This window comes from Panthera leo, chromosome C1, assembly GCF_018350215.1.
Source record: "Panthera leo isolate Ple1 chromosome C1, P.leo_Ple1_pat1.1, whole genome shotgun sequence".
NCBI classification, from domain to species: domain Eukaryota; kingdom Metazoa; phylum Chordata; class Mammalia; order Carnivora; family Felidae; genus Panthera; species Panthera leo.
The window spans coordinates 116,183,069-116,209,631 of NC_056686.1; the positions used below are offsets into that span (position 1 = coordinate 116,183,069).

The 26,563-nt window shown below is 42.6% G+C and overlaps 1 protein-coding gene and 1 long non-coding RNA gene across 15 annotated transcripts in view; one reads left to right on the forward strand and one right to left on the reverse strand.

Moving 5' to 3' along the window:
• The window catches only part of CLASP1 (cytoplasmic linker associated protein 1), a 271,441-nt gene that overhangs the window by 148,000 nt on the left and 96,878 nt on the right, over nucleotides 1-26,563 (forward strand). For 8 of the 14 annotated variants that reach the window (XM_042954165.1, XM_042954159.1, XM_042954160.1 and 5 more), the window contains 11 exons: nucleotides 2,856-2,929; nucleotides 4,036-4,128; nucleotides 5,034-5,179; nucleotides 6,368-6,503; nucleotides 7,523-7,593; nucleotides 11,340-11,399; nucleotides 18,088-18,165; nucleotides 20,110-20,277; nucleotides 20,879-20,928; nucleotides 21,671-21,841; nucleotides 23,615-23,662. In XM_042954165.1, coding sequence (XP_042810099.1) covers nucleotides 2,856-2,929; nucleotides 4,036-4,128; nucleotides 5,034-5,179; nucleotides 6,368-6,503; nucleotides 7,523-7,593; nucleotides 11,340-11,399; nucleotides 18,088-18,165; nucleotides 20,110-20,277; nucleotides 20,879-20,928; nucleotides 21,671-21,841; nucleotides 23,615-23,662 — 1,095 coding nt within the window. The remainder of the gene's footprint in view (nucleotides 1-2,855; nucleotides 2,930-4,035; nucleotides 4,129-5,033; nucleotides 5,180-6,367; nucleotides 6,504-7,522; nucleotides 7,594-11,339; nucleotides 11,400-18,087; nucleotides 18,166-20,109; nucleotides 20,278-20,878; nucleotides 20,929-21,670; nucleotides 21,842-23,614; nucleotides 23,663-26,563) is intronic. The other 6 variants (XM_042954172.1, XM_042954167.1, XM_042954163.1 and 3 more) reach the window with 1 other exon arrangement.
• On the reverse strand, nucleotides 10,949-17,808 carry LOC122228809. Its single transcript, XR_006206758.1, has 3 exons — nucleotides 17,453-17,808; nucleotides 17,141-17,342; nucleotides 10,949-11,250 (listed from the first exon to the last, which is right to left on the reverse strand). It is a non-coding gene; the product is annotated as an uncharacterized LOC122228809 (long non-coding RNA).

The following is a 26,563-nucleotide window of genomic DNA, read 5'->3' on the forward strand; positions in this document are numbered from 1 at the left end:
TAAAACCAGATGTACTGCCTTCCGTGTCTGTCCTTCAGGGATGAAGTGGTCCTGTTTGCAGTATGTTTCTACTCACTGTGATTTATGTTAGCACTGTGCTGTCCATGCTGATAGGGTAGAAGTTTGAGCCGCTGTGTTGCCACGGGTTGGTAAGGGGGGAGCCGGTAGGAGAATATGGCTAGCTCAGAGGCCAGCATAGCTAGGAGCCAGGGCAGGAGTGCACCCTGATGGCTTTATTCGTCCATGAGGCTCCAGCGATGGCCTGCAATTACCATGGGGACTTTTTTTGTCAGTTTCTGTCTACCAACACTGAGACTTCCCAGAAGTCAGATGGTGTGCCTTCTGTGTTTTGTTCCTACGAGTAGCATTATTCCTTGTGAAACCGGAATGGATGTTGACCTAAGTAAATGGTAGGGCTCAGCTCCCTAAAGCTTTGAACATTGATTTACAAAGATACCTTAGCCTCAGTCTCTCCTCTGCCACTCCCCAATGCAGACGATTTGAGTCCTTGTTATATACAACTTGCATTTTGCTGTCACATGTTAAATTGACACACAGATCTCTTTTCGCTTTACATTGTGTGGCCTCTGCCTTTAGAACTGGTTGTTAGCGTCGGGCTTTTGAGCTTGGCTGGATGAGCTAAGTTAAAACAGCGGGAAGGATTGACTTAGAATGCCGCCTCCTGGTGTTCTTTCTGGCCTGCTGAACTGGCCCTAGAGTGTTGGGGTCGTGCCTCTGTCAGCTTGGTGCCTCTGCTGCCAGCTTCTCTCTCCATGTTAAGTAGCTGTGCTGATGGCTGACACGGGTGTTCACACCACAGATGGCAGGAGGAAAAAGCTGTGCCTTTGTTGGTGTTCTTAGTCCTTTCTGTCTGTGTTTTTGTTTATGTTTTTGTTTGTTTTTGGTGCGTTAAAAATTTTTTTTGTAATTGAGTTTAAATTCACAAAACATCAAATTAACCATTTATTTATTTTTAATAAGTTTCTAAAAGTTTACTTATTTATTTTTGAGAGAGAGAGGCATGCCGGCAGGGGAGGGGCAGAGAGAGGAAGAGGGAGAATACCAAGCAGACTCTGCAGGGTTGGCATGGAGCCTGATACGGGGCTGGAACTCATGAAACTGCGAGATCACAACCTGAGCGGAAATCAAAAGTCAGATGCTCAACTGACTGAGCCACTCAGGTGCCCCAAATTAACCATTTTAAAGGTAACCATCCAGTGGCATTTCATGTATTCACAGTGTTGTGCAGCCACCACCTGTGTCTAGTTCCAGAAAAGCTTTTCCACTCCTGAAAGGAAGCCCCGGACCCTTTAAACAGTCGCTCCCCATTTCTTCCTTCCCCCAGCCCCTGGTGATCAGCAGTCTGCATTTTGCCTCTAGGCACTTGCCTATTCTAGGTATTTCAGAGAAATGGAGTCATGTAAATGTGATCTTTTGTGTCTGGCTCCTTTCATGTAGGGTAATGTTTTTACAGTTCATCTGTGTTACAGCATGTACCCAGTATTTCATTCCTCTATGACTGAACCACCTTTCTCATCTTTCATTGGAAAAATCTATTCTTGGGAGGCATCAGTTCCGCAAATGAGGCTTAGAAATTTCTACATCATTAGACCCCTTTGATTTCCTTCCCATCCCGCACCCATACCCCTTCCAAAAGTCCCAGCTCTAGATTATGTAGAGATCTTGGCCCTGCTCTTACCCTTTTTTCTATTTTGTTTAAACACCGCAGTCATGAATTTCCTAGTTGACTCCTCCTTGTCTGATTCTGGGGCCCATGGACCATGGTTGGTCTCTGAGTCCCTTTACGTATGTGGGTACGTGATGCAGCACTTACCCAGGGCAGCGCTCCGGACCTGTCTGCTCAGGGGGATTCAGTCTTTGTACCAAAACAGGTACTGAGCGCCAAGTGACAGTGTGATGTTACTGTCATCTGACCACAGCTGTGAACTCGGTGTGAGGAATCTTCATTGAAAGTGAGGACACGCATTTATTGCTCCCAGAATCGTCTTTAAAGCCTTGTCTACGTGTGAGGACCCTAAACACCAGATAACTTGTCTGCAAAGAAACACTAGAAAAGCACTCAGACTAATCAGTGTAATTCATTTTTTTAAATATGGAATTTATTGTCAAATTGGTTTCCATCAGTGTGAATCATTAACAATGAGGGTTTCAAGGGTGATCTTAAACCCCAATTTTAAAACCTTTGAAAAAACAAAAAAAGATTTGACAAAATGTCACATGATCTTCATGTGTGAAGTAGAGTTCATGTTAGCGAAAGAAAAAACTCTCTCTCAAATGATAGCAATTAATCTTTAAGTATACAGAGCATCTTACAACACCTTTAGGAGGGAAAATTCTTACTAGTGCATAAGAAAGAAATTGACCCAGTTACCATGTGTTCAAGGAAATGGAAATGTTTTGAGAGTAATACAAAGTTGAAATGAAATGTTAAATTCTTGAGCACTTATTTGAATATTTCACAAATTTGTTATACTAGATGCCTAAAAATAACATAACCTAATTTATTCCCCGAAGGATTAAATTTTCTATTATTTACCTGTTTATTAGATTAATATACGACTGCAGTATAATTGATATGTCGCTTAAAGGCTCAATGTTCTCCTTAACACGTAGTGTCTTTAAGTGACTTTATACTAACGTATGTAGTATTGTAGAATCATGACATTTCATCTCTATATTCAGAGTTAGTAATGTTTGTCAGTTCCACAACACTCTAAATTTTTATTAAGGCTTGTAAAAAAGCCACAAATCTTCCATAATGTAATGGGGATTGTGTGTGTTCAGACGACCCCTGCGCACACCGTTCACGTTTTGAAAATCAATCTTATTTATAGCTGCAAAAGAAGGAGCTGGTGCTGTTGATGAAGAGGACTTTATTAAAGCATTTGATGACGTACCTGTAGTACAGGTGAGTGAGAATATTCGAGTTTGATTACAAACAGGTAGGCTTACTCGTCAAATTTTAGTTTTCAGATACATGATATGTGAGGCCCCCTTCTAGGTGAGGTATTTTTACCTCTTAAGACCTACTGCAGGTCTGCACCTGCAGATGAGAGGACATCGGTGCCTTGTATCGCTAAAATGCACAGCAGAAGTGAAGTGATCTTTCAGTAGGGACTGGAGAGAAGTTGCTTGCTTGATCTAGTAGTACGTTTGTGGCTTAGGTCACGTAAATGAAAAAGAAAATCAATGACTAGGTGTGAGAACAAAGAAGCATGCCTAGAAAAATTTGTAAATTTCAAGGACTGCGATGTCTGAAAAGCTATAAAGAACAGATTAATAAAAGCTCAAGTTTATGCCACCTTGATGCTTCATTTAAGTGCCTAACAGACGAAGCAGGGATTACTTATACGTTTGGAGTATGCACATTTTAAGTGCTTTGTGCCTCAGTGTCCTTTGTTGTTGACTGGGGGCTAATAACACTTGTCCTCAGCCTGCATCGAATGTGGTGCTCTGCCTGCGTGAGTCACTTGTTACCTGTTGCCTGGTTGCCATAAGTACCATAAGTCAGATAACCGGCACCATAGGCTCAGCTTGGGTTCAGCCTTACCTTAAGTCCTTGACCTTCCAAGCTTGCATCACTGTTGGTTGATTATTCCCCTACCTACCTTATTAGTAAGATGTAAGCGTAAATGAGAAAGAAGATTTGAAGAGAGTGTTGAAGTTACGTGTAAAATGTGGTGTTCTAAATAATACTAAGAGTAATAAAGGCCTTGTGCATCACTGACAATTCCCCAGTCGGCTCCTTTCTCTTCTGTACATGAGATCATCTGTTAAGTTTACGGTGAAGCTGTGCTCAAAGCATGGTTATCTGTACTTGAGCATCAAATCTAGTGGGTATATATTCCCAATGGGAAGGAAGCTCATTCGAAGACAGATGTATCTGGAGGTTATCTCATAAGTCCTTCTGAAAAATGAAATTACTAAGTATTCTTGACTTTCTGTAATTAAAAACTAATCTTTGTTGATTCTGTAAATTTTCTTACATTGGTTGTAAATTAATTTTGCTTACAGATTTATTCCAGCCGAGACCTGGAGGAGTCCATAAACAAGATTAGGGAAATATTATCTGATGACAAGCATGATTGGGAGCAAAGAGTAAATGCTGTAAGCCGTTGACTTCATGTGATTACATTTTCATTAGATTTATTTCAATGTTCTAAATACTGAATTATGCAATTGGGGTATAGCTCTGATGAATTTTAAGTAGTAAATGTTTTAAATATACATCACCATATTTACACTTACCCTTTTAGTAGAGTACCTCATTTCTCTTCCTGTTTCTAAAACGGGCCAACCTGTGCCTTTAAGTATATCCTGTACTTTTAAAAAAGATGTAATGTGGAACGTCTGGAGACAGCCTCCACTCTTGCCTTAGTCCAGATTTAATTGTGACTGTTGGCCAGTAAGTTGGCTTTTCTTAGTGGCATTTTCAGGGTGTGTCCGTCTCTTCCTTTCTTTCTTCCTGTCACTTGTTGGAAAGTTCTCTCCCTCTGTTTAAAAAAGTGGATTAATGAAATGTGAGGGGAGCATTACAGTGAAGGTATATCTTATCTGAGGAAAGCTGTTTTACAGCGTTGGCTGGGCAGGAAGCAAGGCTGTGAAATGACTGCTACGTCCCATTCAAACTCAGACTAACTTTTTAGTAATGATACACTGGAGGATACTATATAAAAGACTGTGGGATCGCTTCTTCCTTCGAGTCATTTAACGGATAGCAGTTGGAGTTGGGTATTGGGGAAGGTAAGCTTTAGGGGAGGAGCAAAACTGTTTACAAGTAAAATATCTATTTTGTAGAATTGTGAGATATACTACATTTAAAACTTCTTACTTGTGATATGTAGATTTGTTCAGTATGGTAGCAGGTACTGAATTGGCTGAATTCTTCTGGGAAGACTTTTGAGATCAGTTAACTTTGATGTTGACTTCTCACAGTTCTTGGCTTCAGTTGTTTTATATATGCTGTTTTAAGGATTGTTGTGTGTACCTCTTAATTTTTTCCGTTCCACCAGCTGAAAAAGATCAGATCTTTACTTTTGGCTGGTGCCGCCGAGTACGATAACTTCTTTCAACATCTGCGTCTTTTGGACGGAGCCTTTAAACTATCTGCTAAGGACCTGCGGTCTCAGGTAGTGCGGGAAGCTTGCATCACATTGGGGTAAGGACTGCCACGCTTCAGATTCTCACACATCCTAAAATAGTCTCATTGCAGCGCTTCAGAGATGGTTCGTTGAATGTGCCCAGCAGGTCCCTTTAATGTACCTTCTGACTAGTCTCCAGGACCTATTCCATTTATTCTTCTGTTGGTGCTTTTATAGTATTACAATATTTCCTGCCCAATTACATAAAGTTTGACAGATTTTAAATGTTATTCAGTGACTTGGCTCTGAAGCCTCTATTTTAAACTCGAAGCAATTATTATTAATAATTTTAGTATATGTGCTGCCGAAGCGAGCACAATTATTATTAATAATACAGAAAAAAGAAATAATATAAACTTCTGTCTCTTGGCTTTTTCATTGATTTTGCTGGCAGGATATAGCATGATTATCAAAGTTTTTGTTTGTTTCTAGAAGAGTACTGTATCTATAAAGTTACAAGTCAAAGGCAGATAGGACAGCAAAGTTTTACCCTAGCTAAAACTGTATCAGTGTTTGCAGCTGGAACTTCTGTGTTGAAAAGTATGTCAGAATGTCAAAGAAGCAGCAACAGCAAGGAGGTACTGCAGCTGTCTACAGTTTTGGCTGGGATCAGATATGGAAGCGTGTATAATACATGTGAAAGGTTTTTAACAGGGCAAAAGGAAAAGAGGGTGAGGGAGCTCTCTCAGTTCTACACTTAATTGGCATATGACCAATTTGTCTTTTGCTGTTTTTTAAAGAAATTTTTAACGTTATATTTATTTTTGAGAGAGAGAGCGTGCTCACGTGGCGGGAGGGCATCGAGGGGGGAGGTGGACAGAGGATCCAAAGCAGGCTCCACACTGACGGCAGTGAGCCCGATGCGGGGCTCGAACTCACGAACTGCGAGTGATCGTGACCTGAGTCAAAGTCCGGACCTCAACCGACTGAGCCACCCAGGCGCCCCTGTCTTTTGCTGTTTTAACACTAATTAGTTGGAAATGATTTATTTGAAAGAAATGAAAGGAACGAGCTCATGGGCTAATGTCTGTTGGCCAAGTCCACAGCATGCACACGGAAAGTGTTTTTAAAGTGTCTTACGTAGACACTTGCCTTTTATCTCTAGATAACTTTAAAGGAAAGCCTTACAGAATGTTAAGAGGTTTATATTGTTTCACTGTTTGCAAGGGATACAGCTACAGTGCAGTGTTCATTTCTTGTTGTAGGCATCTGTCATCAGTTCTGGGAAATAAATTTGACCATGGAGCTGAAGCCATTATGCCAACTATCTTTAATTTAATTCCAAACAGTGCCAAAATTATGGCCACTTCCGGTGTTGTAGCTGTTAGGTTAATCATTCGGGTAAGTATATTTTGGGGCCATACATAGAATAAGCAAGTGGTAATAAATGATGGTTGATAAGCAGTACTACAGGCATTTTTTATTAGCAACATTATATACAGTTGGAACCATGTTGTATATATGAATCAGCCTCCCCCCTCCTTAATTATCTATAGGAGTCTTTGTTTTTTAATACTCCATAATGTGAATTATGAATATGGTGTATACCTACTCATGTGTTGATTATTTACTCATGGTTGGCTTTAAATATTTGAATATTTGTATCTGCTTCTGGGGTTACACTTGGTTCTTTACTCCCAGTCATTCCACTTTAGGTATTTGTGTTTGTGGCTTTGTTATTCACCTAAAGTTTTTATTTAATTACTTGTGTTTAAGCCCGGGAACAAAATACTCTTTTCAGGTTTCTAAACACTCATTTATTTAAATTTAAATAATTATCCAAGTAATTTATATACACGTTCCCAGTAAAACCTAATAGCTTACAAAGGCTTAAAATGAACATTCTCCACATCACCTTCTCCCCACCTTCAAGTCCCTTTTTCCCAGAGGCAACCCTTGAAACTGGGACGTGGTGATGCTAAAACCTGTCCAGAATATTCCTGATTAAATCATTGTGGGTTACTTATTTGTATTATTTTTAGTTCTGTTTGCACTGCCTACTTGAAATATTAAACCCAAAGCCATCATCGAACATTCCCATTGAAACAGTATCACAACACGTTGCTCTGCTGACCGCTATTGAACTCACTTAGATCTCCACTGCCGGATTATTTAGACTTCCCACCAGTCATTTGTTTTGCTGTTAGATTTATTTACATATCATCGGCTGGTCTGTTCAGGCTCTGTGAATTTTGTCATGGCCTTTGGCAATATCCAGTGAAATTTTTTTCCTTTCTAAGCTCAGTGACATTCTAATCTGAATATTTATGTGCTTTAGGTAGTTTAGTAATGAAGTGGTTGTCTTAGTTTTTAGTTTTGTATTTTCAGGTGTTCACCTCCGTTTCTGTTCTTCTCTGCAGCACACACACATCCCTAGGCTAATACCTGTCATAACAAGCAACTGTACCTCTAAGTCTGTCGCAGTTAGAAGGTAAATTTTTAAACAGCTTCCTCATTATTTTTGAATTAAGTTCCAAAATAAGTTCCAAACTTCCGTCCATGGAAACAAATTCATGTTTGAGATGTTAAAATTATTTTAATATCACTGCAATAAATGTCTTTGGATTGAGGGATCGTGATCTAAATAGTCTGGAAAATAAATTTGGACAACCTCCATTATTTTGTGTGTATGTGAGAAAGAGAGGAGAGAGAGAGAGAGAACACGTGTGTCTGTCTGTGAGTTTATGAAAGGGGGCTCTGGAGAGAGTGGGGTAGAAGATGGCCTGTACATTTTTTCTAAGATAGTCCCTCTACTTAAATTGTCGGTATACCCCTTCTCTGAATGAAAGTGGTAATTGCACACAAGGAAAAAAAAAACATTATAAAAATTAACGGTAGTTCTTTACTATTGACATGGGTAGGAGGAGGTATATGTTGTCTCTGTCTTCTGACAGTGATTTCTGAGATTCTGAATCCCAACCAAGAGAGAGACCAAGTATCCAGGAGATACCGTAGCTAGCTAGCCCTTTGTTCCCAAGTCTCTGCCTAGTCTTGTGCCCACATGAGCTGCCATAGATCACATCCCAGGAGTAGGGCCTCTTCTAGCTGGGATCTGTGGTTCTTGACTGTTGAGAATCTAATAAAATCTGTGGCCCCTCTTCCCAAGAAAATGTAAACACACAGAATATTTTATGTAGATTTTGAAGGGATTCATGGACACCAGTGGATATTCAGTGGACCGTATGAGGAGCTTCCTAGGGTAAATTCATGGTTGGCCTGGGCAGCAGTCTCTTGACCACATTCCTGGAGTTCTTTGTCCAATCCTAGCCCAGTGAAAGAGCCCTTCAGTCTAAGCTTGGAACCCAGCTTACTTTTGCTGCCCGCCATTTCCCTCCTTTTCTGGCATGTCACGTTGGTCCTCCTGGGTTTCCACGGTAGGGGAGCCTGCTAAGCGTGAGGCGGCCCCATAGCCATCTTATTAACAGCTCTGTGAAAGTCATGAGGGAGGAGGGGAATCATCCACCTTTGTAAAGCCAGGAAGGAAGAAATTGGCACCTTCCACTGAAAAAGCTTCATCTCTAACCGCATGGCTCACTTGTATATCACTGAGGAATGCAATCTACCCTTGACCTGCAGTCCAGCGTCTCCCTCTAGAGATGAGAGGGTGAAGTCAGCAGGGGAGACGGATGGTAGTGAACTTCAGAACCTGGCAGACTGCAGCTGAAGCATTACCTCTTCCCACTGACTAATCCTCTGACCCGCTGGGAACGAGAGCACCCCTGGGGCAGAGCTGTTCTGGGGGTTCAGTCATTGGGTAAAGGAGTTTGACATCTAGTGTAAGCTTAATAAACGATGCCAGCTGTTAGAATTTGTTGCTGCTGCTGATGTTATTGTCACTGTTGTTTTAGGTTTCCAGGAGAAATTCAGAATGTGTAAGGCCAAGGTCCTCTGATGAGGTGAAACGGATGTTTGTTGTAGGATGTTTAGTGTATTAACTGGCAACAACATACCATATACTGCGTGCTTAAACAGCAGAAGTGTATTTTCTCACAGTTCTGGAGGCTGGAAGTCTGAGATCAGGGTGCCAGCATGGTTGAGTTCTACCGAGGGTCACTTGCAGCTGGCCGACTTCTTGCTGTGTCTTCACGTGGCGGAGAGAGATCTCATGCTCTCTGGGGTTTCTTCTTGGAAGGGCACCAGCCCGATCATTAGAGCCCCCATCTCATGAACTCCCCACCTCCAGATATTATCATGTGGGCATTGGAACATAGGAATTTGGGGAGAACACTGTTCAGTCCACAGAATTGAGCAATTCTGGCCTTTGCTGCTAAACGGATAGTAACCTGCATTCACTGTGACAGTAGAAGTGTCTCCCCCTTTACCACTTTCTGAGTCACACACTCAGATTACTGTTCTTACATTTAGTCATAGTGGGTATCAGTCAGAACCATGGGTCTTAATGCTGAAAGAAGTAATAGGGACCATCTCGTCCCTTTGCCTTCAGAAAGGTTAGGTCCTTCTGTTAGGTCCTCAGCCTGTACCTAGCTCGGCTTCGTAGAATTTGTAAGAAATGGATCGTACAGTCTCCCTGCCTTTGAGAAATTTATATCATTTAGATAGGGAGATTGAAAACAGTAATGCAGAGCAGTGTAAGAGTGAGTTAACAACACCTGTATTGTGGATTTAGGAATTCAGAGAGCAGTGATTAAAACCAACTGGTATGTTCCAGTGACACTTGATAGGCAGGTTGAAAATTGAGTTGCATTTTGAATGATGAGTAGGAGTTGGTAAAGAAAAGAGACGAGTTCTAACCTGATGTGTTTAAATAATGATGTGTTAAACAATGCCAACATTGATATACTTCTTTGAATGTTAGTCTGAAAAGTGAAAAATAAAACCTAACTTAAAGGTCATATTTTTGATTAAATAGATTGTTCTAACATGCATTTAAGACCAAAATTAGCACCAAAGATGGCTGTATTCGCTAAGAGATAAATGTAAACATATACACACATGTTAAAGAAAAAAAGAGAGACAAGAAAAATCAGACCAGGAAATGACATGAAGAACGGAGGAGAAGTAGAATAAACATGGCCTAGGTTGGGGCCAGTGTGGGGAGAGTGACAGAGGAGAGAGGATGCAGGGATGGGTAAGTGTCCTTCCTTGGAGAAAGTTTGCTTCACAACCAACATGCACACACGCGCAGACACGCACACTGTTGGCAGCCCCAGGACTGGGTTGAATAGCTCTGTGTGGTTCTAAGAAGAGCCCCCTTGTGCTCGTGGCGCATGGGAACTGTCCCTTGTCTGTCTTGTTTGCTGGTTTATGTCTTGGTTACCGTTGTTATCTCTAACATTGAGGGTAGGTTTATTAAAGATTTATTGAGTAATTAATTATATGGGTTATTGAGGTTGTGAATTGAGAGGATCATGGGAACGACAGTCTGGTCATTAGAGAAAAATTGCCCTCTTACTCGTTTCCTTGAATGAGTTCCTAAGACTATAAGATTTACCCCCACGGAGATAAAGACCCTGGGCTTTTGACAAGTTCTAAAGAGGTAGGACCCAAAGCAGTGATGTAATCCAAAGGAGATGAGACCAGAGTTGTTTTCATGCACAAATCAGACCAAGAAAGATTACAAAGGTGAAAAGGCTTGACAAGAAGGGATGTTGAAAGATTAAAGAGAGGAAAATAGATGAGTAGATTAGGGAAAAATCCATTTTAAGCACTGCCTAGGATCTTCTTAGGAAAATTTGGAAAGCACTTGGTTTTTCAGGGTATTTTTTACTTTTTTTTCTTTTGTACAAGGCATTCTGTGAAATTAATGCAAGGAGCAATCGCCTGGTTCTGTAATAATGTACGCTGATTTTTTTTTTTTTTTGCCCTCGTACATCTTCTATTAACATATTATTTGAGGTGGTATAAACATAAATGACAGCGAAAGGCCCTTTTGGTAATGTTGCCACAAGTCTGCGGTTCCTGATTTGAGGGGAACTTTTGTATCCTGTCTCTTCTGTGCCTTGTGTATTTACTTTCTGATCACCATTGATGCTTGATTACTTTTACTTGCTTAGGTTTTCAGTCACTGTTGATTCCAACTCGATGTTCCATTTTTTGAAGCCTATTAATTAGAAGGAATTTGCCAGTTCTAAAAAGTAGCAGGGGAAGAAGAAAAGCTTTTATTTTCACTAACATAAAAATGACCAAATTACATATTTTTTTCTTTACAATCTTTAGGCGCTGTTTTGAATTTTTAGATTTACTTTTGCAAGAATGGCAGACACATTCACTGGAACGGTAAGCATTTCATTGGCTATTTTTTCCCCTCTGAATTGAATCTTGAGATTTAATGTCTCAACAAGTGGTCCAACCTGCTTTTTTGTAGGAATCAAAGGAATCTAAGCATTTGTTTGCATGGCTACATTTGTTATTTCTACTGATGCGAGGCACTTAATATTGGCAGAAACTTTTAGTGAATTTCATTGATTACAATATTGTGTGCCTAGAGATGTGGACCAGTGTGCACCATACCAACTACAAAGCCACAATTAACTTTTTTTTTTTTTAATTATTTTTTTAATTCCTGTGTAGGTAACATACTGTTACATTAGTTTCAGGTGTACAACATAGTGATTCAGTGATTCTATACATTATTCAGTGCTCATCATGATGAGTGTCCTCTTAATCCCCTTCATCTATTTCCCCCATCTCCCCATCTACCTCCCCTCTGACAACCATCAATTTGTTCTCTCTAGTTAAAGAGTCTGTTTTTTAGGGGTGCCTGGGTGGCTCAGTCGGTTAGGCATCTGACTCTTGGTTTCGGTTCAGGTCATGATCTCATGGTTTCATGAGTTCGAGCCCCACATCCAGCTGGCAGTGCACAGCCTGCTTGGGATTCTCTCTCTCTCTCTGTCTCTCTCTCTCTCTCTCTCTGTCTCTCTCTCTCTCTGTCTGTCTCTCTCTCTCTCTCTCTGTCTCTCTCTCTCTCATTCTCACTCTCACTCTCACTCTCTCTCCCTTCTCTCTCTGCCCTTCCCCCACTCGTGTTGTCTCTGTTGCTCTCAAAAATAAATAAACTTAAAAATTTTTTTAAAAAGAGTCTGTTTTTTAGTTTGTCTCTTCTTTTCTTTGTTTTGTTTCTTAAATTTCACATCTGAGTGAAATCATATGGTATTTGTCTTTCTGTGACTGACTTAATTTCACTTAGCATTATTATGCCCTCTAGATATCTAGATCTAGATCCGTCCACGTTGTCACATATGGCAAAATCTCACTCTTTATGGCTGAGTAATAATATTCCATTGTATATCTTTTATCATGACTGGATGTTGTACTTTGTCAAATGCTTTTTTCTGGATCCATTGAAATGATCATATGGCTTTTTATCCTTTCTCTTGTCGATGTGATGTATCACATTCATTGATTTGTGAATATTGAACCACCCTTGCATCCTAGGAATCCTACTTGCTGGTGGTGAATGATTTTTTTAATATATTGAATTAAGTTTGCTGATATTTTGTTGAGGATTTTTGCATCTGTGTTCGTCAGAGTATTGGCCTGTAGTTCTCTTTTTTTGTAGTCTTTATTTGGTTTTGATATCAGGTTAACGCTGGCTTCATACAATGAGTTTGGAAGCTTTCCTTCCTCTTCTGTTTTTTAGAATAGTTTGAGAAGAATGGGTATTAACTCTAATTTAAATGTTTCGTAGAATCCACCTGTGAAGCTGTGTGGTTTCTGGACTTTGGTTTCTTGGGAGTTTTTGGTTTACTGATTCAGTTTCATTGCTGATAATTAGTGTATTCAAATTTTCTATTTCTTCTTGTTTTAGTTTTGGGGAGTTATATATTTCTAGGAATATATCTGTTTTTTCGAGGTTGCCCAATTTGTTGGCATGTAATTTTTCATAATATTCTCATAATCTTTTGTATTTCTGTGGTGTCAGTTATTATTTTTCTTCTTTTGTTTCTGGTTGTTTATTTGGGTCCTCTTTTTCTTTTGATGAGGCAAGCTAAAGGTTGATCAGTTTTGTTGATTTTTTCAGAGTACTAGCTCCTGGTTTCAGTGATCTGTTCTGTTGTTTTTTTAGTTTTTATTTTCTTTCTTTCTGCTCTAATCTTTATTATGTCCATCCTTCAACTAGTTCTGGATTTTGTTTGCTTTTCTATCTCCTTTAGGTGTAAGGTTAGGTTGATTATTTTAGATTTTTCTTGCTTCTTGAGGTAGACCTGCATTGGTATAAACTTCCCTCTTAGAATAGCTTTTACTGCATCCTAAAGATTTTGAACTGTGGTGTTTTCAGTTTAACTTGTCTCCATGTATTTTTTAATTTCCTCTTTGATTTCTTGGTTGACCCATTCATTGTTTAGGAGCATATTCTTTAACTTCCATGTGTTTGTACTCTTTCCTGGGTCTTCTTGTGGTTGATTTCTGGTTTCATAGAAACCAGGTTGGAAAAGATGCATTGTATAACCTGGATCTTTTACAACTTGTCAAGACTTGTTTTGTGGCCTAATGTGTGATATACTCTGGAGAATGTTCTGTGTGCACTTGAAGAGAATGTGTATTCTGCTGTTTTAGGATGGAATGTTCTGAATATATATGTTAGGTCCATCTGATCCAATGAGCCATTTAAAGCCACTGTTTCCTTGTTGATTTTCTGTTTGGATGGTCTCTCCATTGATATAAATGGGTTGTTAAAGTCCTTTACAATTGTATTATTATTGATTACTTCCCTTATGTTTCTTATTTCCTGCTTTATGTATTGGGTATTTTGTTGATACCCATGTTTGGTGCATAAATATTTGTAATTGTTATATCTTTTTGTTGGATTGATCCCTTTGTGATATATGCTGTTTTAAAATCTATTTTGTCCATTATAAATATTGCTATTCCAGCTTTCTTTTCACTTCCATTTGCGGGATAGATACTTTTCCATCCCTTCACTTTTCTGTGTATATGTGTCTTTAGATCTGAAATGAGTCTCTTGTAGGCAGCGTATAGATGGGTCTTGCTTTTTTATCTGTTCTGTCACCCTGTGTCTTTCGATTAGAGCGGTTAGTCCATTTGCATTCAAAGTAATTATTGATAGGTATGTATTTATTGCCATTTTGTTACTTATTTTAGTGTTGTTTATGTACTGATTCTCTGTTCCTTTTTTTTGTTGGTCTCTTCTCACAGTTTGCTGATTTTCTTTAGTAATATACTTGGCTTCCTTTATCTTTATTGTTTGTGTACGTATTACTAGTTTTTGATTTGTGGTTACCATTAGGTTTGTAGATAACATTTTATGCATATAGCAGTCTAGAGTTGCTGATTGCTTAAGTTTTTAAGTCTCTACTCCTCTCTCTCCACACTTTAGGTATGTGGTGTTATACGTTATATCCTTTAATTTTGTGAATCGCTTGATGGATTTTCATAGATGCAATCAATTTTACTGCTTTTGTGCTTCCTACTTTTCTTGCTCCTGCTTATGGTCTTTCCATTCAAAGAGTTCACTGGTTTAGGGGTTATGAATTTCTTTAACTTTTGTTTGTCTGGGAAACTCTTTATGCAGCAAGGCTATCATTAAGAAGAGAAAAGAAGAGAGAGAGTATTCTTGGCTGAAGAATTTTTTCTGTCAGCACTTTGAATATATCATGCCACTCCTTTTGGCTTGCCAAGTTTCTGCTGAAAAATCAACAGATAGCCTTAAAGAGTCTCCCTTGTATGTAACTGTTTTCTTTTATCTTGCTACTTCTAAAATACACTCTTTATCACTTCTTTTTGACTTTTTAATTACTGTGTCTTGATGTGAACCCCCTTATGTTGTTTTATTGGGGGCTCTTGATACCTCCTGTATCTAGATTTCTGTTTTCTTCCCCAGATTTGGGCAATTTTCAGCTATTATTTCTTCAAATAAATTTTCTAACCCCTTTTCTCTCTTTTCTCCTCTGGGATTCCCTATCATGCAAATGTTACTATGCTTGATGGTGCCCTAAGTCTTTTCATTTTTTTTCTCTCTCCTTTTCAGCTTGATTGCTTCCCATTATTCTGTCCCCAGTTGCTGATTCATTCTTTCGCTCCATCTATTCTACTATTTATTCCCTGTGGTGTATTTTTTAATTCAGTTTTTTGAGCTCTTCATTTCTGATGGGTTCTTTTTAATGTTTTCTCTCTCTTTGTTAATGGTCTCACTGACTTCCTCCACTCTTTTCTCAAGTCCAGTGAGTATCTTTATGACCATTACTTTAAATTCTCTGTTAGGCAGATTACTTACCTCCATTGTGCTTATGTCTCTTGCTGTGATTTTGTCTTGTTCTTACACTGGGGACATAGTCCTTTCTCTCCTCATTTTGTCTAACTCTGTGTCTGTTTCTTTGTGTTAGGGAAGTCAGCTGCATCTTCTGCTTTTGAAGGTAGTGGCCTTATGAGGAAGAGGTCCCGTAGTGCCCTGCAGTGCCATGTCCCCAGTTCACCAGAACCTGGCACTTCAAGGGTGTCTCCATGTGTGTTGTGTGTGCCCCGCTCTTGGGACTGAACCACTTTTCCTTTCAGTCCAGTCGTCTGCATTGGCTCTCTGCCTGTTGTGGGCAGCATTTGATTGCTGTGTTGTTAATGGGCCGGTCCAGGGCCACCTGGGCTTGAGTCACGTCGGACTGGGCATCTGCCAGAGAGGTGGTGGTACCGAGCTGCCGGGCACTTTCCTTGTGTTCTCCCATGAGAAGCTTTCATTAGCGGGTTCATTAGACCAGCTGACTCCAGCCCACTGCTGGGGCCGCAGTCTGGCTGGGTGTGTGCTTATCTTCCTTCTTCCCCTCCTTCCCCAGGACAGGAGTCACGTTGCAGAGGTGCTGATCCCTGTCGGGGCTGCTTTCCTCCTGCCTGGCTTATGGTACAAGTTTTGCATAGGTTTGCTGTGGGGAGAGACCTGGAACCAAAGGCTTGGCTGGACAGGGTGTGTCCACAGGAGAAGGCAGACATGCTGTGAGCAAGCTGGGTGGAACATGTTGGTGCTGAGCTGGTTCCCCCAAGTGTTGGTGTGTCTAGGCAGGGGACCCACTAGCTCCTTTGTGCCTAAGGATTCCTGCCCCCCAGCACATGCTTAGAGATTAGAAAAGAAACGTCCCTCTTGTATACCCCAGGCATTTTTCAAAGTGTTGCTTCTGTGCTGTATCTCTGAGGGGCTGCTGTACTCTTTAAGGGTGGTGCCTCAGTTTCCTGTTTACCTCCTGCTGATTTTTAAAGTTTCAGGTGGTAAGCCCCATGATTGTAAGAACTCAAGAAATTGTGCTCCTCTGGTTTTCATGTGGGTTCTCGTGCCTGGGGTGCTTGGCGTCAGGGTTTGGTCCTCTCCCTTGCGCGTGTCTTGAGTGTCTCTCCTTTTTGGGGAAAGCCAGTGAGCTCGTTTAGCTCCTACCACATCTGTGCCCTTCCTGCCCTCTTCAGGGTGGCCTCCTCTCTACATGTAGCTGTGGAGAGTCTGTCTGCCAATCTACAGGTGGTTTTCTGGGTTATTTCCACAGATGTGGGTGTTACCTAGTTACATCTGTGGGAGGAGGTGATCGTGGGGTCCTCTACTCTGCCATCTTCCCGAGAAGTCAGCCACAATTAACTCCTTATTGGCTCTCAGCCAGCTGCCTGACATTCGTGTCAGTTCCAACCAAGTAAATGTTCCAAGCTGCTCTTTGTAGGCCAGGTGTAACTCTTAGGTCCTTAAAGGAGTTCCACTCATCTGAAGGTTTTCTTTTTGATCCCCCTGTATCAGACACTTAGCAGTTTTCTCTTTATTCAGGTTGATGTGTGGTAAGTTTCACATCATGAAGATAAAAGGTAGGATTATGGCAGAATTCTTAAGAAGCAGGTCTCTTAATTTTAAGATTCATTCTTTCCCATTTTTAGTTCCTTTGAATTTCAGGTGCCTGTTACTCTTTCTGAGTTACACTTGGAGAGAATAGATGATGATGTTTTGCCACCCATGTTTTCATGTTACTTAGTTTGTCAAGAAGCTTACAGCATACTAATCATTTTACTAGTGGAATTTTAATGAAGTGAGTACTTACGGGAGTCCCATTCTGTACTGCAGGGGTCAGAGAGGAAACAAAGCCATCCCTCCCAGAGGTAAAATTTCATCTGCAAAGTTCTTGAATCTAGAGGATAGTCACACATTTTTTCAGTACTTTCTTGTTCTTTAATCTCTTGATAGGCAGTGATAGTTCTAGAATTGAGAGGTGGAAATCGGAATGAGGGATCTGATGTGAGGACCTGTGAGTAGAACAGTCACGTGTGAAGAACTCAGATCTGGCCTTGTGTATTCGTTCATTCCCCTCCTTGCTTAGTACCCACCACTTAGCAGACACTCGCCAAATACTTACTGAATGAATGAGGCATGAGGCAGATTGGTAACTACTCTTTGTTCTAGGAGACTAATTCATTCCAGCCTTTTTTTCTTTTCTTAAAAAGCTGTTAGACATTCAAAGAGATACTTTACTAATTTCTTCTCTGCTAGGGCAGAACGTAACTAAAGAAAATACCTATTTATAACATTGTTGCATGATTTTATAAAATTGTTCATGTTACACAGTGGAACTTGAAGAAAACATTGTGTTTATAGAAATGTGATGCAGGTAGCCTCCTCATATTAAGGTTATTATTACCTCATGATTTCCGTAGAAACTAGTTCTGACCGTGGAAAAGTAGAGTCTTACTGGTTGGGTTCATAAAAGATGGAGCTAAATAAGTGTGGTGTGAAAAAAGTCAGCCATTGTTTAACAAACTCGCCCACAGGGTAGGTAGATAGGGGCAGCTGGTGGAGGGTGGAGGTGGGGGGACCGGGACAGAGGTAGAGGTTAGAGCTGCCGAGAAGGGAGTGCTTGGATTTTCTATTCTGCGTGATAGTTGGCTAACTGGGCACAAAGCCACAATGCCATTTTGTAATTTTCACACCTGATTTCATCTGCATAAAACCACATGTTAATGACGATCACTGCTTTCTCTCCTAAATGTCTAGACACATATCAGTATTAGCCGAAACAATAAAGAAGGGAATACACGATGCCGATTCCGAAGCAAGGATAGAAGCCAGAAAGTAAGTGTTTGTTGTATACCATTTGTTTTTAATTCACTATTTCTATGTTTCAGATGTGTTGTTTAGATTGCCTTATTTTTTTAAAAAATTTTTATGTATTTTTGAGAGAGAGACAGACACAGCACAAGCTGAGAGGTGGTGTGGTGCAGAGAGAGAGGGAGACACAGAATCCGAAGCAGGCTCCAGGCTCTGAGCTGTCGGCACCGAGCCTGACGTGGGGCTCCAACCCGTGAACTTTGGGATCATGACCTGAACCAGAGTCAGATGCTTAACCGGCTGAGCCACCCAGGAGCCCCTAGATTGCCTTATTAAAAGTTCGTTAAATGGGGCGCCTGGGTTGCTCACTTGTTTAAGAGTCTGACTCTTGATTTTGGCTCAGGTCATAATCTCACAGTTTGTGATATCGAGCCCCACGTCAGACTCTGCACTGACATCCCGGACCCTACTTAGGATCCTCTCCCTTCTTCTCTCTCTGTCTCTCCTCTGCTAGTGCTCTCCCTCTCAAAATAAATAAATAAAAACTTCAAAAAACATTTGTTAAGTTACATGAATAATGTTTTGTTATTCATGACTGTTAAATATGACCCCAAAAGCCGTTTCACAATATTTCTCTGTTTTTCTGCTTAGAAGGTTGCTCAGTGCCCAGACCTAAGAGACTGAGCGATATTATTTGAGTATAAACAGGACTGAGGCACACAATAAAATGCTCCTTTTTAAATTTATGAGAAATTATTACATGAATCTGAAAAGCACTTGTTTGCATGCTCAGACTTACTCATTAGGCTCTGTTAAAAGCCAGGTCATAATCCCCAGGGACCTTTTGATTTCCCATGAAAAATTATGGGCCCTGGGACCCTTCCCCTGAGAGGGCATCTTTGCAGGTGTCAGGTGGCTGCTCTGGAAGTGTGAGCGTGGTGAGGGGCAGGCGGGTGATGGGACGCAGTGGGGACGCACACTCACCATCCCATGATTGAGGCAGTTTTGCCATTAGGGCTGGTAATGCTCCCGTCCTGTGGCTGTGGCCGTGCATTCCATGCTCCCCTGGGCAGAATTGTGTCCTTGTGACCCACAAGATGCTGAGACTTCCTGTGTCTCGGGCAGTGTGTAGGTGAGTGCTGTGAATTTTGCACCCGTGGAGTTTTCTCTGTGCCTTCACAGTGCCCGGCTCTTCTCCTTGACACAGGCAGTCTGTTATTCCTCACCTGGAACATTACTGTTCTATTTAGTTGCACTCATACATCCTCCTCATGTCTGTGTTGCTCCGTGACTGCTCCCTCGGTCACGTTCCATTCTCCTGGTTTCTGAGGTCTTCGGAGGACCTCCTTGAATCACTGAAGCGCTTACCATAATCTCAGCTTGGGTAGTTCTTGCCAAAATAAGGGCCCTCGTTAATAGTTGCTCACAACTATTAGGAATGGATTCGTTAGTCACCCGCTTCAGCGGCTTTTATCCTGGCACGTATACTCCCTCCTTGGTTTTTTCTGGTTCTTCAGTCACACTGCAATACAGATTTCAAGTAGCTGCGGGCATCTCTGCGCCTCTCTGTTATACGTCATCTAAGGCAACTGTAAACACCTCCAGTCGATGAGTGTCGAGCGGCGTGTGGAAAAGCTGCCACTGATGAGGGCCCTCCATGTTCTGGGTCTAGTTTTGGGTGTTTAAGCTCCATCTTCTCTAAGGTTCAGCCCTTTAGTTTGCATTTTGTAAATGAGACTCGATTCAGAGAAGTCAGGTAACTTGTCCAGTGTCAGAAGAGCCAGTAAGTTGTGCGGGTAGGATCCATACCCGGCCCCCTTTGTTCACTCTCCCTTCCTGGTCCTGTGTCGCTCCTGGTAGCAGCGACCCGAGGATTCTAGTCCTTGACCGCGTCACGTGGTGGGCTGCAGAGCTGGGCGCAAGCCCCACGTGATCCTGACCGTGCGGCACGCTGCGTGTCTTCCCTAGGTGCTACTGGGGTTTCCACAGTCACTTCAGCAGAGAAGCAGAGCATTTGTACCACACCTTGGAGTCCTCCTACCAGAAAGCCCTGCAGTCCCACCTGAAGAACTCGGACAGCATCGTGTCTCTGCCACAGTCCGACCGCTCGTCCTCAAGCTCTCAAGAGAGTCTAAAGTAAGCACTTCAGCCGTGCTTCTCGTTAGTGTGAGCTTTTAGGTTTAAAGGTTTGCTACATGAGAACACAAATGCCAGCTGTGTTTTTACATATACGTGCCTGTGCTAATCTCCCCTTACTTCAGACGGGTTCTGCTACGTAAGATACCGTGGGGAACGGTAAGGAGTAGGGCGCCTCGGTCTGTGCCATAGCCGTGTTTAGTGAAATTTATATGGCAGTCCCAGAATACGGTTTTGGAGTCGAATAAGTGAATTCTTGAAAGCGTCTTCTAAGGGAATGTGAATGTTAACTTGGAGACAAGTCTGGAAAGGGAGGGCGTTCAGCACTTGGGAGTGAATGTATTACCGTCCTCGCGCTGTGTTTCTGACTTCTGTCTCTAACCACGACTTCTCTCTGTATGTCTGGAAGATAGTCCAGTCTGTAATGCTAAAGCTTTGTTCAAAATTGGGGATTGATAAGATTGTGGTCCCAGTTACCCGAGAAATCCTGAAAAGTCTGCAATGATTCCTTCATCCTCCTAGTCTCCTGTCATAGACTGTACTTGTGTGAACGCAGATGGAGTGCTCATTGGATAATAATAAATGCATGTATACTTTTCAGTCGGCCACTCTCTGCCAAAAGAAGTCCTACCGGGAGCACCACCTCTAGAGGTAAGACTGACGGCCGTGGAGAAGGTGGTCTCAGGGAGGCCTGTTTCTGTGCGGCTCCCAGAGGCTGCTTGGTTGCTGGAAGCCGGTGACCTGCTTGCAGGTGCCCCTCAGGTTTGCACAGGGCACTCTCACGGCGCTCCTGCTGGACTGAGTAGTGCCCCGCTGTCCCAGGGGCTGAGGGCTGTGAGGAACCCACGCTGAGGATGCCTTGGGCAGGCGGAAGTGGAGCCCTGTGACCTTTCCTCTCCCACCTCCCTCCAGCATATGGATCCCTCCCCCAATAGTGCTGCTGCTTTGCTCTGGTCACTTGACAGGAGACTGGGGACAATGGGTGAAGATTTGAGCAACAGCAGCGGGATAGCGGCTGTTTGAGGTGGGAGAGTGGAATGTTCCCCGGGAGCGGGAGGGTGTCTGAGAGTGCACGGCTAGTTCACAGCGTGCGGGAACTGTCCACGTGTGGGCGCTTCTTCATGGTCTCACTTCTCACATTACCCAGAGATAGGGTCCATTTCTTTGGGGTTTATAGTCGATCACAAGAAAATAAATGTAATGGGTGTGTGTGTGCTTGTGGTTCTTCAGCGGTGGCTGAATTCTGTCTTCGGTGACCAGGAGAAACTGTGGTCAGTGTGCACGCACTCCAGCCTTCCTTAAAATTTGATAGGAAAAGCCAAACAAGTTGTGACGATGTATGTTTACAGTTCTCGTGTGGTCCTTACTGTTGTTTCCTCCTTCACCACTCAAGCTTCTACGGTCAGCACCAAATCCGTATCAACGACCGGGTCCCTCCAGCGGTCTCGAAGCGATATTGACGTGAACGCAGCAGCCAGTGCCAAGTCCAAGGTCTCATCGGCCTCGGGTGCTACGCCTTTCAGCTCTGCAGCGGCCTTGCCTCCGGGGTCCTACGCATCCTTAGGTAACCAGACCCCCACCACCTTTCCCCCGGTTTTGCTGTTTGAGATGACACTTAGCCCTGCTCAGATTTGCTTATTAGCAAATTACAAAACACCATCATTGAGGAAATTCTCACTGTTGCAGGCCTGAGTTTTGAGTATAAGTAACTCTGTGCATTTCCTGCTGGTTACCAGCCACCCTTTGTTGAGTGTTCCCTTTCTCTGGACGAGTAAGTACCTAGGTGCTCACGTGGTGCGTCACACAGAGCCACCCCTCAGCTTCACTTTCCCCTTCATGGCAGCCCAGCCAGTGCCTTGTCACCTCCCACATTGCCTCATGACGTGGGTGGGGCAGAGCCAGAACGGTTTCCTGAGGGATTCGCTGAAGACAGTCACTGTGATTCGGTATTTCCCAGTTCGGGAATCTGACCGGAGTGGCCGAGGTGCAGGATTGGGGGGCGAGAGCAAGGGGCATCTCTAGAGAAATGTGGTGGACTTACTGGCCAGCGTAACCATATTCCTCAGAAGAGTGCCAGGAGGAGACTGTACCTACTCTTAACAATAGCCCAAAGGACTTTTTGAAACATTATTAAATTTATATCTGGCAGAATGGTAGGTCAGTTTCTCAGTTTTTTCAGCAAATGAACACCTGTGTGTAGGGCTGATAGTTGACTTCATGTTATTTTTGTTAGAGCAAAGTCGTTCAAGCCAGAACCTGGGGACTCTGGTGGAGACTGAATACGTACAATTAAAATTTCATGAAACATTGAGACTGAATTGGTTCACAAACCGATTCCAAAGTCTGTTCCAAAACTGACGTTCTCAAGGTGTTCCGAGCACGGAGTCCCAGGCTAGAGCGCCAAGGGGAGATTACTGGGCTGCCGTTTATTAGCTTGCTGACCTTGAACAGGCCATGCAGTCTCTGCATCTGGTTTCTCTACCTAATTAGTTGTGGAGATCATCACCCAGCTCAGACACACGAGAGGGATAAATTAAATAATTTAATAAAAGTCCTTTGTAAGCGATTACCCCGTAAGGTGAAAAAAACGGATTGTGCTAAGCACGTGAGAACGTGAAAGGAGTGTGTTCTGGAATGTTTGTTAAGTTGGTCTTGTTTTCTCTCGGCAAACCCCTCAAACACGGGTACTTTTGATTGGAAAGAAGCCCAGTAAGTGCTCTCCCTGCCCATCGCTTCACTACTGTAATATTACATTGGAGTGTTTATGACATTAGGTTGGTACGTAGTCATCCAGTAAGGGGGACGTCAGAACAGCTCTCTCCCAGGGTGGGGTAGCTCTGTTCATTTGAGTTCCGTTTTTAAATATGTACCCGTGTTTCAATACATTTGATCCACCTTGAGTATCTGTAGTTAGTATCTGTTTCGCTGCTTGAGAACTTGAGTAAAAACTGTCTTTTAGAGGACTCTGTAGTCTTTGTTTTTTTGTGCATACCTTGGATATTTTAATATGGACCATGTAGACTTCCCTCAGTGCTAGCAAAAGCACCCAGGTCTTTTGGTCTGACGATACAAATGGACCTTTTACAAGCAACTGAGGATACATTTTCAGCCCAGCATTAGCTCTTCAGGTAACAGGACCGGAATATTCCCACTCTCTCAGCATTTCCGAGAACCCTGCCTCCACTTGCTTCGTGTCCAAAACCACAACACAACAAAAAACCTGGGAAGTTGAGCATAATCCTACTGAGAAATTGTTAACGATGACTACTTAGGTCGGCACATTATATCCGTGCGGAAGTGTAGCATTAAAGCTGACGATCCTTTTCCGAACTTCTAGAGTCCAGACACATGAGGGAAGATATGGAGTCCGTAGGCCATGACTCAGGTACCCTGCTGTACAGCTTCTGCCGCTCACCGTGTAGTTGGGTAGGCGTCATTGCTAGAGCTAGCTTCTCTCAGCTTCCTATCTGCCTCTGTTCTTTGGGGGACTCTTCAGTACTTTAGCTTTTGGTTTCCCCCCCTTATTCTGCTGGTACTTGGTTCTAAGAAAAAGAAACTCTGAGAGGATGAGGGTTGGCTAAAACAAAAGCCCAACAGTGTATCAACTGAGGCGCTACCCTGGGTTGACATTTTTTAGCTTGTTTTCCAAAAGCAAAAGCAACATTCTACTAAGCCGATTTTAATCGGAGGCACACGTACTTGCTTCAGAATCTGCTTTGCTGTTGAACTTGTTTCTTTTTTGATTTTATTTTAAATTGTACTTCTGCTTTTTTAGTAGCTAATAACATTCTGCTTTTTAATTTTTTTTTTTTTTTAATGTTACTAACTGTTCCCTGTTATCCCCTCCCTTGTTTTTTAATTTGCTTAAAGACGGTACTTCCACTAAAGCGGAGGGTAAGCGGTTTGTTTCTGTGACTGGGGTGTGTCTCGCCTTCACCCGTCCTCTGTGCTCACTGAGTGTTGCCTGGTGCCCACTCGCCCCCACCGAGGTCCCTGCATGACGCATTGCACGCTCCCTCCGCTCTTCTTCATTCTGTCTCCCTGCTTCTCTGCCTTCCCCCTACCTGAGTTCTCCTCGCCCTCCTTGTCCTGTCGTGGTTCTGGTGAATCTGTCACTTGTGTGCTGTCCGTGGTTTCCAGCGCCCGGCCTGCCCCAGGGAGGAGCCTTGTCCGGGTGCTGGGTGCTGCCGTGCCCGGGGGCTACTGCTCTCAGATCTTGGTATTCCCGAAGCACCCCCTTCGCAGCTTTCGTTCCCTTCTCTTTCTTCCTCTCTTTACCTTTGTGCTTCTGTGGGCCTCTCCTGTTTTGAAAATAAATTCAGTGTCATTTACTTAGGTTAAAAGGCCGGTAAAGGTTTTCTACCAGGTAATTGATCGAAATTTTTAAAAAATAACTTTTCTCTTTCCTATAGATGCTACTGAGTCACGTGATGTCATTTTTATTTGTATCACTGACACATACCTGTTCATTCGTTGACCCTCAGTCTTCCCCTCATCAACCGTGTATTAAATGCCTTCCATGTATTAAATGTGTCACGTTCTGCGCTCCACACGGGCTCTGGCATGGTGAACGAAACACACACATCCAGATCCCCTTTGGTTTCTTTTTATGCCTTTCTCCGGAAGTTTTCTCCTGATTTTGCATTGTCTTTTGACTTTAAGACATAACCATTTTGGCCTGTATAGCTCTTGGATTAGCACATGCTAGGCTAGACCGTCCCTTTTGTGCAGCCTCTACCCGGAGAGCAGGATAATGCCTCAAATCATTGAAATTTAGAGGAACCTCATGTGCTTAAGATAGTGGCTTAGGCCCACCAACCCTCAGCCTGAGATTTAACACTTAGCAGTTGCTAGTTTACTGTCATACCTTATTTAGCAGCTCCAAAAGGCTAGCCTGCAGTGGGCTGGCTTTTATCCTTATGTGTGCAGCTCAGAGCACTTTTAATCAATACACTACTTCTTCAGGGACTCATAAAGGAAAAACTCGGAATGGAATTTTTTTAAAGATGGGCATAGTCCCAAGGTCAGTGTTCTTCAAACTTACCTCATAAAAATTACCTGCAACGTACTAAGAAACAGAGTCCTGGGTCCTTCCCCCTGAAAATTCGGATCAAGTTTGGAAGGGGCAACAGAATCTGAATTTTCAGAAGTAAGCCCCAGTCAGTGGTGGTTCTTTGGGTTGGACAAGTGTGTGAGGTGAAAAGTTTCCCAGGTGAAAGTGGACAAGAAGCCTATGTCACAGTGAGGACTTCCTTTGTGAGAGCAGACGACAGAGGGCTGGCGGTGACTGCATTTTTTAGCCTATAGCGAGTGATCTTACATTTCTCCTTCCCAGCGACATGATCGTACGTATTTCCTCGGCCTAGGTGGAAGAGAGGCGGAGAGTGGAATTCTGTAATGTAGATGAAGTGGAAAGTGAAGATGTTCCAAGGGGGTTGTATTTTTTTTCCAGATGCTCTAATTTTATATGCCTGTGTGATAAGACTTGAAATCAGCCTGCTGTTCTCCCCAGCGCTAGGAATTTTTCACTTTTATTTCTTTTTATCAGTTTTCTTTTTACCAGTGCAGAGCAAGGTCAGAAGATTACCTACTCCGTTATTGTGCAGGAGACCAAGAACGAGGAGTCTCCTTCTGGTTCCCCTTCCGGTAGAAGTGGGAGAATGAGATGGGGCCCTTCGTTGTAGACGAATCTGACGGAAGACAAGCTTAGTGAGGGGAGCCGGTGAGCCTTTCTCTCTGTGTCCCAGGGCTGTGCAGGCTGTTGAGAGCCGGACATCAGTGCCTCGGGCTTGGAGTGCCCGTGAGACGGAAAGGACACAGTGCTGGTGGGCCGTAGACTCCAGCGCTACAGACGCCCTGGCTGTTTGAGCAGTGAGGCCTAGTGGTGGTTCTCAAAAGAGCTGCACACAGATATTAGAAAAAGGCAGCAGTAAATATCACGCTGGGCCTGAGTTTCCTATCTGAACTTTTAGAATCATTGCGGTCCTTTTTAAAGTTTGTTAATAAGCCTATGAAATTATTTTCCTGTCTAGCTCCCAGAGCAAGAAGGGACAAGTGCTTTCATCATTAGGAGACAAAGCTATGACTTAGAATCAATAGTTAGATGCTCTAAATTCAAAATTCAGATAATGCATTTGAATTCCGGCAACTTTGTTAGTATGGGAATGGAGAAAAATACATCTACTTGGGAGTTTTTTTTTTAATCATACACATCAAGTAGCCTTTCTCACGTTTATAACTAGTCAGAAAACATTTTTGGGGAAGAGCCCACAGAACCTCATCTTCT